The 16,613-nt window shown below is 51.5% G+C and overlaps 1 protein-coding gene across 13 annotated transcripts; it reads left to right on the top strand.

Moving 5' to 3' along the window:
• The first annotated feature begins 753 nt into the window (after window positions 1-753).
• Window positions 754-11,365, top strand: IRX4 (iroquois homeobox 4). 13 transcript variants are annotated; one of them, XM_066992666.1, is made up of 8 exons: window positions 757-1,399; window positions 1,886-1,993; window positions 2,746-2,920; window positions 6,647-6,805; window positions 7,722-7,973; window positions 8,353-8,459; window positions 9,366-9,688; window positions 9,873-11,359. In XM_066992666.1, exons 4-8 carry the CDS (start codon window positions 6,761-6,763, stop codon window positions 10,616-10,618), a joined length of 1,473 nt encoding a protein of 490 aa, XP_066848767.1. In that variant the 5' UTR covers window positions 757-1,399; window positions 1,886-1,993; window positions 2,746-2,920; window positions 6,647-6,760; the 3' UTR covers window positions 10,619-11,359. The 13 variants fall into 13 exon arrangements, with proteins under 13 accessions (XP_066848769.1, XP_047910398.2, XP_047910397.2 ...); XM_066992665.1 differs by having other exon boundaries at window positions 757-1,799; XM_066992668.1 differs by lacking the exon at window positions 2,746-2,920 and having other exon boundaries at window positions 754-1,399; window positions 6,740-6,805; window positions 9,873-11,362.
• Window positions 11,366-16,613: the final 5,248 nt, after the last annotated feature.

Raw genomic sequence — 16,613 nt, 5'->3', positions numbered from 1 at the left:
CTGGAAGGGGTCTCACGGAGAGGGGCGGAGGAGCCCGGGCCAGCCCCGACGGGACGGTCGTCCGGCGGGGGAGGAAGGGATGCCCCGGATCCGCTGGAGACGGCGCCTGCAACCCCTGGGCTGCCGGCTGGTCTGTGGAGGGCTGGAGGGTCCCAGAGGCCGGCCAGGAAGCGGAGCGGTGCCCGGTGCCCCGTTCCCCTGATCCCCCGTCCCCCGTCTCGGCCGGCCCCGGGCGGGCAACCCCGGCGTCCCCGCCGCCGCGGGTTAGCTCCCGGCTTTAACATGCAAAGGTCCGCTGCGTGATTGGCTTTCTGCTTGCGAGCGTGGATGGGGAAGAAGGCGCACGTTGTCTTTCTCCGTGCGGTTTCCCCGCCTTGGAAGCCGCAAGGGCAATCCGAGGAGGGAGAAAGGGGAAAGAGAAGAGGGTTTCCCAGTCTCAACATCCATCAGATTTCCCCTGTCATTGCACTACAAGGTGCAACGTGTGTCGAACATTACGAGCATGGGGCCATGCAAATGACACAGGCATGAAAGAGCCCTGGCAAGAATAAATCTGTCGATGTACAGATGTTCCCTATTAACGTTATTGTTCAGCCTTGGTGGTTACGGTGGGAAGGCACCGGCTCAAAAATCCCCGCTGCCACCCCACCTCTCCCGAGCCTTTCTCCCCACACCTCTTTGTCTTCGCTTAATTAGGTAGGCTATAATATTCTCCTTTTCTCCTCCTCCGTCTTATTGAGACGTCTGCCCGGGCTTATGCCTTTAAAGAGAAACGATATCGATCCCTCCTCCCCCTTCTGTCAATCCCGATTTGTCCCTTTTCGCGCTGCACAAACAATTAAGCCAAGAAAGTCGCGGCCGCGCCGCAAAACTTAGCGCACGACCGGCCCCCGGAGGGGGCTGCACGGGGCGGGCGGCGGCGGACACCGGGGAGGGTTTGGGGGGGGTCTCAGCCCGGGCCCGGAGAACTCCGCAGCAGAGAGGGGTGGCAGCCGGACCGACGGACGGACGGAGAGCAGCAGCAGGAGCAAGCGCTCCTGCTCCCGACCCGCCTGCGGCTGTCGCCCCTCCGGGGGAAGCCCCCGGTGACCAGGCAGACCCCTCCGGCTGCCCCCGGGCCGGGGGGCGACGGCGGGGCCGGCCCCGGGGCTGTGGGGGCGCTGCGGGACGCGGGTCCCCGGAGCCGGGGGGGCCGCGCTGCGCCCCCCCGCGCCCCCTCCGTCTAGCAGAGCCCCGGCAAGCGCGGCGGAGCTCGGGTCCGTCGCGCCGAGCCCCGGCTATGCCCAAAAGTGAGGCCAATAGGTGGCCAGGTGCGGGGACGCGGAGGTTGGCGCCTGCGTCCGAGCCCACCTCCGGCAACGGGAGGGAGACAAAGACGGCGGGAGAGGCAGAGTTGCCCGTAAGTTTAGCGCCAGCGCAGCCTTGAGCCGCGGAGATAAATGGGAGCTCGGAGGTGCGCGCACTTAATCACGGCGCCGGCTGCCTTCCAGCGTGTGCAACCCGCCGATCATTAGGTTAAATGGAGGACATTCGTGTCCTTCCCGAATCGATGCAATTATTGTTGGCAACGAGGACAGCAATTGGAGTGGCAGCGCTAATTTTACTAACCTGCTATTAATTATGGTGTCCCCCACGCCCCAGACGGCGTTTATAACCCGAGGAGGCAAGCAGTGCTGGCTGCTGCTGTTTTAAAAGGAAAAGTTGGAACCCGAGCGTCTGGTCGTGTTGGAAAGTGTTAATCAGCAGGAAAGAGTGTGATCAGTGGAGCTATTCACTTGAACGTCACTCTAGTACAGGGGGTTAGTGAAGTGATTGTGGCGCCTGGGGACCGAAGGCACTGTGCCACTCCAGTCAGGTATTATACACTGAGAAATGTCTACATTAGTTCTCCGTAGCTCCCTGCGAAGTGAGCCAGCGCAGACAAGAGGAGAGAAGCCCTGCCATGGCACAGCTCTCGCTACGAGGTTTTAGCCGAAGCCTGTTGTGATCGCAGGTAAAAAAAAAAAAAAAAAAAAAAAATCTCCTTGTTTTGGTAGTGATGCTTGTGTGTGTGTGTGTCTGTCTCTACGGAAGCGAGGAGGGGGGGGGGCGGTGGGGTTTATTTTTTTCCCCCCTTCGGAGCCTGCTCTAGCAGCAAGGCAGCTGAAAACGAACTGCTGGAGGGAAGAGAAACTATCTGTGATGAATCATTTGGCTTTGTGCAATCTTTACCTAGGAGAGAGGGCAAATGCAATTTAATATATGTGTTATTTCTTGGGAAGGGGGTGTGGATATGATATTCAGCGAGCGCTAAGGTAAGGTACCGAGTCAAACTTTCTGGATTTTAAGACAAACTTTGAAGGGAATAGGGTTTGACCTTGCACGTAGGAAAGTTTTCTCTTCGCACAGAAGTACGCTCAAGCTGTCCGCTGCCAGGCAGCTCGAAGGTGGTGGCGTTTGAGTGCCTACGAGTCTCCGGCGCTTGGGGTGCAGGAGCTGGAAAGGGAAGCCTCGGAAAATCTCTGCTTGGCTAGGGACAGCGTAGTTGTGTGCTGTGCACCGGGCAGGTAAACGTGGATGTGCGGCAGGGTCCATCTAGCCCCACAGCGGCTGCCCAGGTCGCAGCATTTGCTTCTTCTCTTGCTGAAAAGTTTTGGGGAGTGAGAGTGAGCGCGTGTGTGCGTGTTGGCTCTAGTCCTTCAGTGCAAAAAGTTAATAAATACAAAGAACAGACTGAGCATGTGAGGCCTTTCTGCTTTAATCTAGATTGTTTGCCAAGAGGATTGAAGACTACAAAATGAAAGCATTCAAACGGATAGCTTGGAACAACCGCTTTTACACGTAGTTGTAATCTGCGTAAATTAATTAGCGGCGCCTTCTTATGCAACTGTTTTGTCATCATAGTTGTGCTGATCACAAGCCATTAGGTGGGATTGTGCAGGTAGGCACCACCGGCTCGCTGCCCCCCGATTTGCAGTGCAGTGTAGGCAATCACACTTCAGGTGGGCTCTAAAAACACATCGCGCCTACTGGCGACACCGCCTTCCTGGGAGCTAATCTTCTTGAAAATGTTGCAGGCTGCCCTCGGTTCCATGTCAGATCCCAAATGGGCAACGTGTAGAGCTTCACGGCGTTTGTCAGTGTCAAGGTTGCTTTAAATCTTTAACGTGAAAACAAAGCAAACTCGACTGAAAGCGCCTGCAGAAGTCTGTTTAGCTCATAAGCAAATTGTGTCGCTGAAATATTTCCAGGAGTGGCAATAACCCCTCGGAACGAGGAGGTGATGAAAATGCAGATAGCAAAACTGTAGCTGCATTAACTGCCTCTAGATCATGTCCCTGAAGACGTCCATCAAAGCGTTAGTCCTGACGCGGTTCTCTGTTTTACCTGCTGTGGCCTGTTCCAGTATCACAGCGTTTCCTTCTAGTTTTGTGTTTTTATGATAAAACTTGCATGAACGTTGGCTTCCCGGCTTCCCAGCTTCCCGGGGAAGAAGCACGTAACCCTGGAAGATGTACTTAGTTTGGCTTTGGTGCGAAAATATCTGCTTTTCTGGGTGCACAGGCTGACTCTTACGAGAGGGAAACCCTGCAGCGCTCCATATTGATTGCCATGGCTTTTAGTTTCTCAAACTTTGGAGAAAGCACGGTGTGTTTATCTTTCTGGTGTGCTGTTGACTCTTTTGTACGGGAAAGGGGCTTTGACAAGGAACAATTTTTATTGCATAGCAAAGGCTTGCATTTTCCAAGTGCTTAAGGATATAGCCCACAGCATTAAGCGTCTTTACTTGGATTTGAACAGTGTTACGTTGTTTATGTGCAAGAACCACAAAGGTTATTTTAAATCATTGTGGGGCTTATTGCGTGTTTGTGCTCTGGCACCAAAAATTCAAGATAAAATATAACTCTGTTGGGTTTCTTATCAACAAAGGGCCATTATTTGTAGATTGCAAGTGAAACAAGCCATGAACGCCGTAGGAAGATGTAATGTCAATGTTTAAATATTAAGGGGGGTTGGTGGTGGTGGTTTGTTTTTTGTTGTTAGTGGTGGTGGTGGGTTTTTGTTTAGTGTTTTAATGACTGCTTTCTAGGGAATACAGATTGGAACTGGCACAAAGCTGACCGGGGGTAAAGTAATAGAGCAGGCAAGCTGCAAAGAAAAATGAAAAATAATTATCATGATTAATCCAGGAAAGTTCGGTGCAAAAACGGGCACCAGAGTATTTGCATGGGGCAGGGCAATGAAAGACAACTGTGATATATAAATAGACAAGAACTATAAATATTGAATTTCACCTTGTATTTTAAAGTTTAATAGACTCATCTAAATATCAAAACCCGTAGTGTTGTGCGGGCCACTGCAGAGTTGACATCTGCAGTAGTATCAAAAGAAGGGCGGGGGGGGAACACAACGGGACGTTTCCCAAACTGAAGCCTGCAAAACTGCGAGGCAGTTCTCTAGCTCTCTCGGCTAATTATAGTGCTTCACCCTGAGCCACTCTTGAGATAAGCGCAACTGTTTTCTTCCCTAGCACCGGTGAGTTATACTCCAGGGCTTAAATAAACAACCCCTAGAGTAATCAGCACAGGAGGCAGAGTGAGCAGTACCCAACACTGCAGGCAGACCATTGTGTAAACACCGGGTGTCTTTTCTTCCAAAACAATGCAAGAGCCCGGCAGCACGATGCACAGAAGGAAGCTGCTCGTAAATAGTAACTAAAACTACCATTATATTCTGGCAGCACCGGGTCGCAGAAGGAATAAAGAAGCGTTTCTGTAACAGAAACCCAATGGCTAAGTTATTAATATTCCCGGGAAGAATAATTTAGCAGTTCAGGTGAGAGAAGGATAAGCATTTTCTCCCCCCCCCCCCCCCCCCCCCCCCGCCCAAAATCAATACGGAATTCAAACCCGATTATTAATGTCATTTGATTCCCACTCTTCACACGTTTCACCCGGCTACAGATAGCGAGCAGTCACGATAATTTGCATGTACTGTATCTGATATCTTTTATTTGCAAACACTCTGAAGCGCTATAAAGTGCCGCTTGCTGTAGTCTAACTCAATCCGAGAACTAGTATTTTCATCTGTAAATTAAAGCAATTACGCAGCAGATATTATATTATGTGTACTGTGGTCTCCAGATAGTCATCAATCACCCTCAATCGAGCTGTCAGTGTGGGCAGATTCGTTTCTGGGAGGCAGTCTTCCAGCTGGGGAGAAGAAGAGAACATCATCATTAATTAGAGTGTGACCCTGGGGCTATTCACATGTCTGAACCCAGGAATCTCTCTGAGCAAGTCTGCACACCGTGGAGCAGCGCTCAGCCGCAGCTCAGCCCCGTCCTCCGCTTCCTCTGCCCGCCGTCGGGGTGAGAGGGGCTGCCTGGACCCCCCCGACGGCCGCCTCCGCGGGGCGGCAGCAAGGAGCCTGCCCCTGTTGGGGGCTCCGTCTGGTCAGGGAGGGGGGCACGGCCCCCACAAACGGCCACGTCCAGGAAAGGAAAGGAAGGGGGGCGGCGCGGGAGAGACGCCCGCCCCATCGGTTCTGCTCGGGGGTCCCGCTGCGCCCCGAGGGTGCTGCCCCGGACCCCACCGCCAAGGGCCCCGAGGGAAGCTCCGCGTTGCTGGGAACCACCGGCAGAGAGGTGTTTGCTCCCCGGTGGGAAGCAGCACCCGGCACATCGGGGCACCGGCCCCCCCGATGTAACACCCCCCTCCCAACCGTGCCCACTTGGGAGCACGCAGGCAGGCTGGATGCGGCCCTCAGCGAAGGGCTGGCTTTTCCAGCGGAGGTTTGCGACGGCACCCGAGTCGTTTTAACGTGAAAAGTCACGTCCTTCAATCACTCGCCGGAATACGCTCGTAGGGTTTTCTACCTGTAATCACACGTCGGGAATAAAAGCTGGAAAAGAAACGCGGGATTGCATGTCATGTGCTTTATTGTCAGTGTTAGCGCTAATTTTAACTGTTGATTAAATCTTAAATGAAGACTCAGTCGTGTGTCCCTTCATATGTCTTGTTTGTAATTGAGACTAATTATTACTGTGGGGTGGGAAGAAGCAGCTGCTCATTAATTAATTTCTAATTAAAAGTGCTTACCAGCCCTTCAGTGACGAAGGAGGTTGGGGGGGAAGAAATCTTGGCTGATAGGACATTGATTCTTCAGGTTGAAACCATTCATTTCCTTCCCACAGAAATATATAGATACGTTGCGAACCAGCATAGCTGGTGCTGGAGAGCTTTCCCAACTTTCGCTCCTGTTAGGCAGACTGAGAGAGTTGCTAGAGAGTCTGTTTTCCACGCCGGCTCAAAGGCTCCCGAAAATGAATGTTAAACTTCGAGGCAGGGTAATTTGAATAGGTTTGACGTGACGTCAGAGGTTCGGCTCCTGTAAAACAACGTGCTTCTGACGTGGTGTGTTTGTTCTACTTTTCGTTCCCCCTTTTTTCTCCTCCTTTCCCTTTCCGTGGGTGCAAAATATGTGTTTATGCCGTCACGTTTGCCAGCCTCGCAGCCCTCACGTAACAACTATTTCTGTGTCGCAGCTGTAGAGGGGAACGTGCTAAAATTACTATACGTCTTCTTTTTTTCTTTAGTTTTTAAAAAAAAAAGTTCGAAAAATCATGTAAATAAATTAAATGTGGTTTTCTGCTTCGTCCTATAAGCATCTAGGGACCTGTGGTTACCAATCAATTGGTACAGTAGAGCAGAGCAAGGCTGCAATAGCGTGCAGATCAGACGTCTCGCCTTGTTTCTAGATAACTGGGAGCCTCTGTACCATGTCATATCCTCAGTTTGGCTACCCTTACTCCTCTGCACCCCAGGTAAGACTTTTGCCTACAAACGTTAATTGATTGAATTTCAGTCATTATTGATCACTTCCGTTCAGTGCTAAAAGCTGCAGCGATCCTTTCTAGCATGCGAGAGCGTGAAATCGGTTACTCACTCAGCATGCCTGGGTGATGCCTAAGTTATATCTTGTGCCCGTGTTTTGCAACGGGGAGGCACACTCGGGATTTAGGGTCTTTCGGGGTGATAACGATGTGTGTGGGAGGATTACAGAGATGAGTCAGGTGAGAAGGGGAGCAAAAGATCCCGCAGCCCCCACCCGCTCCCTCCCCCGAGCGTTTCTTTTTATCTTTTCCGATTAAATCCACAGTTTACCAATTAAACACGAAAGTACCGAGGGCTGAACTGCAGTAACATAATGGGGTATTCTAAAACAGCACGTTAATAACAGGTGCGTGTATGGCCGGTACAAATCTGCAGTCAAAATAAATATGCATGAGTGATTTAGAGGAAAAAAAAAAAAAGGTTTAAAAACGCAAATGGGAAGTATTGTGCCGCAAAAGGGGAAAAGCGGCGTAAACCCTGTCTTGTCAGAGCACACCGGGAAAGTTGGACTTTAAACGCGAAGGGCTGGAGCAATGCATTACGGCAGATTAAACGCCTACAGGCACGTTTGTTTGCTGGTGGTGTGTTTTTTCTTATTATTATTGTTTTTTATTTTAACTGATAAAGTACTCGCACCTCTGTTTTAACGTTTTAACCCCCGAAGCAAAACACGCGAGGGGGGGAGGAGGGGGGAGATGGGGGGAGGAGGAGGGAGATGGGGGGGGGGGGGGGGGGGGGGGGGGAAGTGGGGGGCGACACCCCAAAGCCGCAGCCGTGGCGATCAAAGTTAGTTTCAGGTGCCGAAGTTTGCCTCCCCGCCCTGAGCGCGCCTCTCTCTCCCCCCAGTTCCTGATGAGCACCAACTCCCTGACGACCTGCTGCGAGTCCGGCGGCCGGACGCTGGCCGAGACGGGGGCGGCCGCCTCCGCGCAGACCCCGGTCTATTGTCCTGTGTACGAGAGCCGCCTGCTCGCCACCGCCCGCCACGAGCTCAACTCCGCCGCCGCCCTGGGGGTCTACGGCGGCCCCTACGCCGGCCCCCAGGGCTATGGAAACTACGTGACCTACGGCACCGAGGCTCCCGCTTTCTACTCCCTGGTAAGCACCCCCCCACACACCCCCCACCCCCGGTTCCACCGCCCCCCGCCCGCATCCCCGCCGCATCCCCGGTTCCGCCGCCGCCCCCCGGGCCCGGCGATGCCGAGGCGATGAGGTTGAGGAGCCGGCCAGGACGATGGCTGCGGTCCCCCCCCCCCCCCCCGCTGGTAGTCACCAGGGCGCTCTTCCCAGCCAGCCCTTACGTCCCCCTCCCCTCTTATTCCCCCCTCCCGCATCGCAGCACTGTCCCGAGGTCACGTCCCCGCCGCTCCGGGGGGGGCCCCGGGCCGGGCCGGGCCGTGCCGGGGGGAAGTGTCCCCCTCCCCGAGAGCCGGGGGTCGGCGGGGGCTGAGGGCGGCGGCGCGGCGTCTCTTTGCAGAACAGTTTGGAGGCGAAGGACGGCGGCGGCTCTGCGCATGCGGGCATCGCCCCGGCGACTGCCTACTACCCCTACGATCACACCCTCAGCCAGTACCAGTACGACAGGTAAGGGCAGCCCCGGCCACCCTCCGCGACCCCCCCCCCAGCATCCCGTGCCCGGACCTCAGCCTCGGCCAGCGGCCGCTCCCCGACGGTCCCCGGAGGGTCCCCGCCGGCCGCCCCCTTCCCCGCCGCTCAGCCTCCGCACGTGGTCCGGCGGCGGGGAGGGTGCGGACCCCTCCGACGCCCCCTCCTTCAGTTTGCTCCCGTATGGAGTCAGGAGTAGGCGGCCGGCCGGCCCTGCTGCCTTTATCAGCTTTAACAGGGCGCAGAAGGCGCTCAGACGCCGGTGCAACCTCTGAGGCGCCGGTGACCTTTGCTGGAGGATATGCATTAAATATTCAGTTGCAGTCCGGTGTCATTTGCGTTAGGTTTATATATATATATATTTACAATTTCAGGAACAAAAGAGTAGGGGAGATTACTAATGAAAGGAGTAAGAGGAAATGTATTTCTATTAACAGTTACACCCTGGGGTCACCCAGATGTATTCTGTTTGGGGAGGACTGAGCAAACAACAGGAAAGCAGGATTTCTGGGCGTTTGCGAGCCACTAGGATTTTCCTGCTGCCCGAAAGGTTGACATTGACTTTGCCGCGAATAAAGGCAGGCACTTCCTTCCCTCCTTCCCCGCAAACGAAACGCCGCGGCGTAGCGGGGGTTTGCACCGCCCGGTGACCGGTGCTGGCTGAACGAGCCCTCCGTCCTCCTCCTTCCTCGGCCGGGCCTCCCCTGGAAGCTGAGCTGTCCTCACCCGCTTGTCCTGCCCTCGGTCCTGCCGCCCCGACCCGCGGGGGGTGCCGCGTGTCAGAGCCGGGGCCCGGGGAGCCCCCGCCCCGCAGGGGGGCGTCAGGCGGGTCGCCGGGGGGCGAGGGCGCCGGGTCACGCTGGGGGTGCTCGGCTGTGCCCGCAGGTACGGCGGGATGGACGGCGGGACGCGGCGGAAAAACGCCACCCGGGAGACCACCAGCACGCTGAAGGCCTGGCTGCAGGAGCACCGCAAGAACCCCTACCCCACCAAGGGCGAGAAGATCATGCTGGCCATCATCACCAAGATGACCCTCACCCAGGTCTCCACCTGGTTCGCCAACGCCCGCCGGCGGCTCAAGAAAGAGAACAAGATGACCTGGCCTCCGCGGAACAAGTGCTCGGACGAGAAGCGGCCCTACGAGGAAGAGGAGGAGGAGGAGGAGGGCTCGCAGGAAGACGCGATGATGAAGAACGAGAAAGCCGAGGGTACCCTGCTAGGAAGGGGCACTTAGCGGCGCGGCCGCGGGGGGTCGGCCGCCAGCTGGCCCCGGGGGGGGCCTCGCCCCCTTGGCCTCGGGCCTCGCTGGCGGGGGCGCCCGCGGGGCGGCGCGGCGCCTCCAGTGACCGCGTGTCTTGTTTTTGCCGTCCCTTCCCCCCACCCCTCCCGCAGAGCCCACGGGCAAGGAGGAGAAGGAGCTGGAGCTCAGCGACCTGGAGGACTTGGACGCCGCCGAGTCGGAGAGCTCCGAGTGCGAGATGAGGCGGCCCTTCCCGCACCCGCTGCCGCACCCGCTGCCGGGCGGCGGACACCCGCCCCGCGCCGCCGAACCCCCCGCCAAGCTGCCGCTGCCGACCGCCGTCGACGAAGAGGAGGAGGAGGAGGCGGAGAGGGCCCGCAGCTGCCTGAAGCCGGCGGCCGAGGAGTGCGAGGCGGCCCTGCTCGGCGCCCGGCCCCGCGGCTGCGAGCCCAAAATGTGCTTCCCGCAGGGACAGCAGCTGCTGGAGGCGAAGCCCAGGATTTGGTCCCTGGCGCAGACCGCCACCTCCCTCAACCAGGCCGAGTACCCCTCATGCATGCTGAAGCGGCAGGGGGGCTCGGCCGCCGCTGCCGTCTCCACCCCGGTCAATGTCATCGACAGGCACCAGGATTCACCGGTCACCAACCTCAGGAACTGGGTGGACGGGGTGTTTCACGACCCCCTGTTCAGGCACAGTACTTTGAACCAAGCCTTGAGCAACACCACAGTGTCCTGGGCTACCACCAAAGGAGCCATTCTGGAAACGGGCGCCTTGGGACGCTCGGTAGGCAACGGCGCCAACGTGCTCAAGGGGCAGCTGTCAAACCTGGCCCACCACGACTCGAGCAAGGAGTTTATTGCGTTTCCCAAAGCAGGAAGCAAAATGTTTTGCTCTTAACGGCCCCACCGAGGGGCAAAGAACTTCCCTGCACTGGAAGAGTCAGCTACACTGAAAAGAGACTTGTGAAGAGTTTAAATATAAAACTTTTTCTTTCCTTTTTTTTTCTTTTTAACAACAGAAACGAGGATTTAAAGTTCAGTTTGCTCAGTTCAAAGGACAGACGGCTCACTGCTCTTCTGAAGAATTAATTTCTCCTGGCTGCGACTTTAAGGGATCAATGTCGTGAAAGTTATTTAATTCCATGTCCAAAAGCACGTACTATAGTGTAGACCTACTTACAAAGTTTACATCCGAAAGTTTACAAATGAGAAATTTTAATTCAGATTTAATTTAAGGCATGCCGATATTAGTTATAAAGACTTTTTGAGAGTTTTTCCTCCTAATTTCCTTGTTAGCATATAATTCACAAACAGCACTTCTACTAAGTTTACACCTACTGCACAAATTTATCTTGACAACAAAAAAAAAAAAGAGAAATATGTTAAAAGGTATGTTCACTCAAATAAATTGTCTGTTTCAGAGGTAACAAGCGTGGTGGCCTTTTGCATTGCACGAACAAACATATTCCAGGTTTCCAAATTCCCTCTTCGGCTCGTTTTAAGGGCCGGCACCGGGCTGTCATAAGTGGGAAGGGGCTCGGCTGCTCCCCGTGGCCTCCGCGGGCCTCCCGCAGACCCTTCCCTGCTGCCGAGGAGGCACGTGGCCGTGCGTTTGGCGAGTGCGGCAACGGGCACCCGGACAGTACCGAGAAAAGGGCGGCGGCGCTGCCCAAGGGGCCGGAGGCGCCGGCCGGGCCTCAGGTGTCCCCGCGGCTGCCCGGCGGGGCGCGGCGGGGCGAGGCCATCGGCCGCTCCGGCTGCGAGCAGGGGCTCCCCCAAACCGGCCTGGCTCTGCCGCGGCGCCTCCTCCTCGGCGCGCGGAGCCATTGATTCACGTGGAAAATTTGATCTTTTAAACAACCGCTTTAGCTTTCCAGCTCTTCTGCCAGTATGGGGAATCGCTGATCCGCCATGAATATTTCAGCACTTCAGGACAGATGCTTTACCGTTTTGACATTAAATAGAGTGCAGCCAACAAAAAGAGAGAGAGCGCGCTCGACGTGTGATTCAGGAGCACTCGCAGCCAATTTACCATTTAGATAACAGGCGTTTAAAAGATTTCCCTTACTCTTCCCCGGAACGGGAACAAACTTTTCCTGATCCCCAGACCGGGAGAGGGGGGGAGAACTGCCGGAAAAGCAGCTGCCAGGCAGTAACAGCCCCCGGTTTACCCAGACCGGGCCAGATCCCTGGGCTCCCGCCCCCGGCGCTGCGGCGGAAAAAAGAAAGTGCCCGAAGGACCGAGCTGACACCGGACAAGCAGAAGAGCCTTTCTGTCCTCACCCAACCCCCTTCTGTCTGAAATAAATGATAAATGAGAATGCAACCCGGGGGATATGCACATATATATTAAAGGCGACGATAAATGCAACCGAGGCAGTACCCAGACAAAATATAACATCCTCCAGCCAGCAAAGTTTCTAGCGAGACCTGTTAGTGCAAGGACTGAATAAAGGAATCCGGGTGCGGAGATCAGATCAAGCCCTTCCCCTCTCTGCGAGCAGCCGTAATTGGATTGTATCCAGTCATATTCCCTGTCATTGTATTGACTTTCGCTCTCTTGGATGATATTATCGAGATCACTGAACCCCTCTGCTGATCTGGCTGTCAAAAGGCTCAGACAGGAGCCCCCGGCCTGGAAAACGTGCATCAGCCAAGATAATTTGAAGTGAAATTTTCATTTTGACAGTAAACCCCTCAATTTCTAAAGGCTCTGCACCCGGAGAGCTCGGTGGCAGGAGGAGGCTTTACAGAAAGCCACGTCTTAAACTGAAAAGGGCAAAAGAACTCGAATTAGTTGTAATAGATAAAAGGGCAAAAATAAAGAGTCAAGGGTACTTGACAGTAATAGCGAAAGTGGAGTCTCCGGGGAGCCGCGATCTCAGCTCAAGGCTGGGCCGGCAGGAATTTTAATGCAGCCGGGGCGGCCGGCGAGCTTTGCCTCTGAAACCCTTTAGACAAAGCAAATTATTTTCAGCCCAACTTAAGGAGGTGGGGATGAAGGAGGCGAGGAAGAGGAAAGGGAGGAAAGGCGAGTAGTCAGGCTGCCCTCAAGCCTTTGGTGGAGGCAAGCGGGACGGGGGGTAAAGGCTGCGTGCCGTGTTGGGGGGGGGGGGGATTCAAAGCCGAGAAATTCAGGGAGGTTTGCGTGGATGCAAGAACCGGGTGGGGTTGCACCGGGTTTCCCGTTGGGTTTCAACATGGCAAGTGCGGCAAGCAGAGAGAGATGAATGGCGAGGGCTCCAAAAGTCGGAGGCAGGTGGAGCCGCCGCACAGAGCTCAGGGACGCGCTGCCCCTTCCCGGGACGAGGAGGGGGCTGCTCCGCTGCGGAGCCAAAGACCTAGCTCGGCCCGCAAAGTGCCGGACTTTTGCGGAGTGCTGAGCAGGGCACGCAGCTCGAGGGCTGGCATTTTACAAGTGATTCATACCTGTAACACACTAGCAGTTGTAAGTCACTACCGAGCGGCGTCGGCGTGGTCAGTAATGAGATTTGGTCAGCTTGTGATTTGGGAGGCAACGCCTCCCCCCCCAGGACTTAAGATGACAAAACTGTGGGCAACACACAGGCACACTGAAACATCAGAAGCCAAGATAAAATCGGACCAAAGCTTTATCTCTTCATTTTCTTATCACTGTCATTATAAAACAAGTTTGAGTTAGTTTTTTGTCTATTATATAACAAGACCAGATCCCTCTGGACTACGGACCGGCCGAGTATTAAATGTAGAAGATAGGGGTGTGCGTGTATGCATGAACTCATACACACGGAAACATTACTTATGTGAGAGGAGTCTGTAGAAATCGTGGGGGATTGCTTTGGTACAGGAACCTTATCTATAGATCAGCCGTCAAATACAGTGATCTCTCAAAATGTTTTTAAAAGTATGAACAAAAGAGTATGAGAAATTAATTTTGCCATTTGACTCAGTAACACAAGCCAAAGATCAGGTTCAGCTGCTTTAGAGGAGGCTACAGGGCTGAAAGGGAAAGACATGCAGCTCGTATGGCTGTACAAAGCAGAAATAAAAAGGCAGGCTGAGAAAGAAAGAGAGGAAAAAAATCGTAGAGAAACGGCTTGAAACTGAGAGACTCTAAATCATTCAGCCATGGCAAATTCAAACACACAAAGGAGGGGATGCTAAATTAACAGTGCTTTTTACATAGAGCCCAAATAAAACTGTAATCAGCGACGCGTTACTTTTCATTAAGCGAGTTTGACAGCAGCATATTCAGCCTCGACAAGGGAACAGGAGCGAAGAAATATACGGCTCTCCCAACCCGAGTCATAAGATAATTCCTTAAGCTCCATTAACAACTCTTAGCCGGAGGAAATGGGCTCCCTGAAAACATCTCCAAATCTAAAAGCTTTATCGACCCCTCAAACCTCTGCTGATGGTTCTATTTAAAAAAAAAAAAAAAAAAAAAGAAAAAAAAAAAGAAAAAAAACTTAGAGGCGAGACGTCCAGCAAGGTAATAGACTTTGACACAACACCTTCTTAACTAGAGAGAGAGAGGCAGGGAAAACGAGACCTTAAATGATATTTAAAAGGCAGCCAATTAAGATTTAAAATGATTGTCTCCTGAGATTATGCATGCAATTTATGTCATCTACTTTTTTTCCCAGGCATGCATGCAAAATTGCAATGGGACATGCTGCCTGTTCCTTAAATAAATAAATAAATAATAATAATAGTAGTAGTACTAGTAGTAGAAATTAACAATCTGTTACTATCTCACATAACTGTAAATGCTAATTTAGGAAAAGGCTGGTGTTTAAGTTCTACCTGATTATAGAACACCTTGCAACAGCCAACTTGTGTATAGGTGCCTAATTAAAAGGCAGCTAAGGTGACGTCCATTTTCTATTAATGTTTAGGAAGAGTTTTCTTTTTATCCTGAATTCATATTGGGCTGTTAAATTTGTGTGATCAATTCACCATTACACGACCCAGTGTAAGAGCTCCTTCCCATCAGCTACATAAAGAGAGTGTATAAGAAGACTTTATCTTGGCAAGAGTTTGAACATTATGCATTTTAAAGATATAATAGTTCAGAAAGAGACTCTGACTTAGTACAGTCTTTTTGATATACGTTTACCTTTTCCATTTAAATCTGACCTTCAAATAATGTGTGTGAGAAAGTGTATTCAGTTAAATGCCAAGAAAAGAGTTAATGCTCATGTTGTTTCATTTCATGCAGAAAACTTGGCAAATGTGAGAAAGGACTATAAGTCATTGATTTTGTGAAGGATCAGAAACTGTTTCAGTAAGTTTGACTTGTGGATGAATGGGGAGAAAAATAGTATTTCAGCCATCACTAAGTTTTGGCCAGAGTTTAGGCCCTCCCTTAGATGAAGTTAGTACAGTGTGATGAGCTTGAATCTGAGTACTCTGTCTCTTGAGGTTTGTGTGTGTCTTTGCACATGAAAAAGTGAAGAATGGAGGGACGTTAATAGTGAAATTACAAATTTCAATTTGTCTGATAAAAAGTGTAATACTTGTACTTCCTTTTCAAGAGGAATCTATATTTTTATGGAATAGGTAATGGTGAAAACACACATCCTGGAAGTGTGACATCTGGTATCAATTCCTTCTTTGTCTGAGGATGTTTTAACTCACATTTAATGTCAAAGAGGCTGTGAAGTGTTTAGGACTTGTGAGAAGGATTCCCTTCATGCTCCTTGTGAAGTTGCATCACTGCAGAAAATAATTCCAGATTTGTAGTCCCCCAAGATGCAGTTTTAATGTATTCATTCATTATGTAGGTCTGGGTGTATTTTAATACACAAGGAGTGAGCCTTCCATACCATATAACTATCTAGCAAATTCTTCACTTGGCTGAGAACCTGAAGATACATTCCACATAGCCTGAAGAAGAAAGAGAAGAGCAAAAGATGAAAATTGCTTCCCAGTGTACCCCCACCCTACTGAGAAATGGACTGGGGCTGTGGAGGAAAGAAATAAGCCTCCATACAACCTAGAGAATGTGTGTATGGTAACAAGCCCCACTGGTATTCTTTCCACAGTGGGGAACATAGTCTGGGAATGAAAACTGCATTTGACCTACTTACAAGGCTCAAGTGTTATTATATGTCCATCCCAGTTTAAGGAAAGAATGAAAATGAAGGAAATATCTTGAAGGAAATAATTCTCTTAACATTCCTTTTTGCTCATATAAATACTTGATAAATATTTTTGTACCGATGTGGCTGGACACAAATGAGAGCAAAAAATCCTTCCTCTTCTCAGTTTTACCTCTATTGTCTTTCTCCAAATCAGTATATCATTATTTACATTGTGAAACAGATATATTTTAGTTGCAGTTGGCAAGTATTTTGTCATTGGTATCCATGGAATAATAATCAGGCCGTTTCTTAAAGAATATCTCAGAATTCAATTCTGAAATACTGCCAAGGATGATGGAAATGGAACTGAGGAAACACCTCCCTCCAACATTATTTCTTTAATTCATTTGATATCTATGGAATATTAAAAGCAAAAAATAAAAAAAAATAAAATAAAATACTTGAGATCTCATCGAATCCTTTCCACCATGTATTTTATTATGAAACAGTATTAATTGCTGTGAACATAAAACTCTTGCTAGAAAATAAAACAAAGCTAAATAATAAAATTAATGCTTAAAATTAAAGCTCTGTTCTTATGACTGTAGATCTGCTACGTCAAAGACTGGTATATCTTCTAAAGCTTTGTTCTATATCATGGTATCTCTTGACACTGGGGTTCAGAGACTTGTAATATTCTGGCAAGTTATTCAGAGTGAGTCACATTGCCCTAAGTCTGAAGGCGTTCAGCTAACCAGCTCTGTTCACTACATTAGTACTTTGGTAGTACTTTTGCCAGAGAGAAAATTATTGGAAAGATAAGATAGT

The sequence above is a fragment of the Anser cygnoides genome, chromosome 2 (genome assembly GCF_040182565.1).
Source record: "Anser cygnoides isolate HZ-2024a breed goose chromosome 2, Taihu_goose_T2T_genome, whole genome shotgun sequence".
NCBI lineage: Eukaryota > Metazoa > Chordata > Aves > Anseriformes > Anatidae > Anser > Anser cygnoides.
The sequence above is the reverse complement of the archived record's forward strand: the minus strand, read 5'-3'. Positions and strand labels throughout refer to the sequence as shown.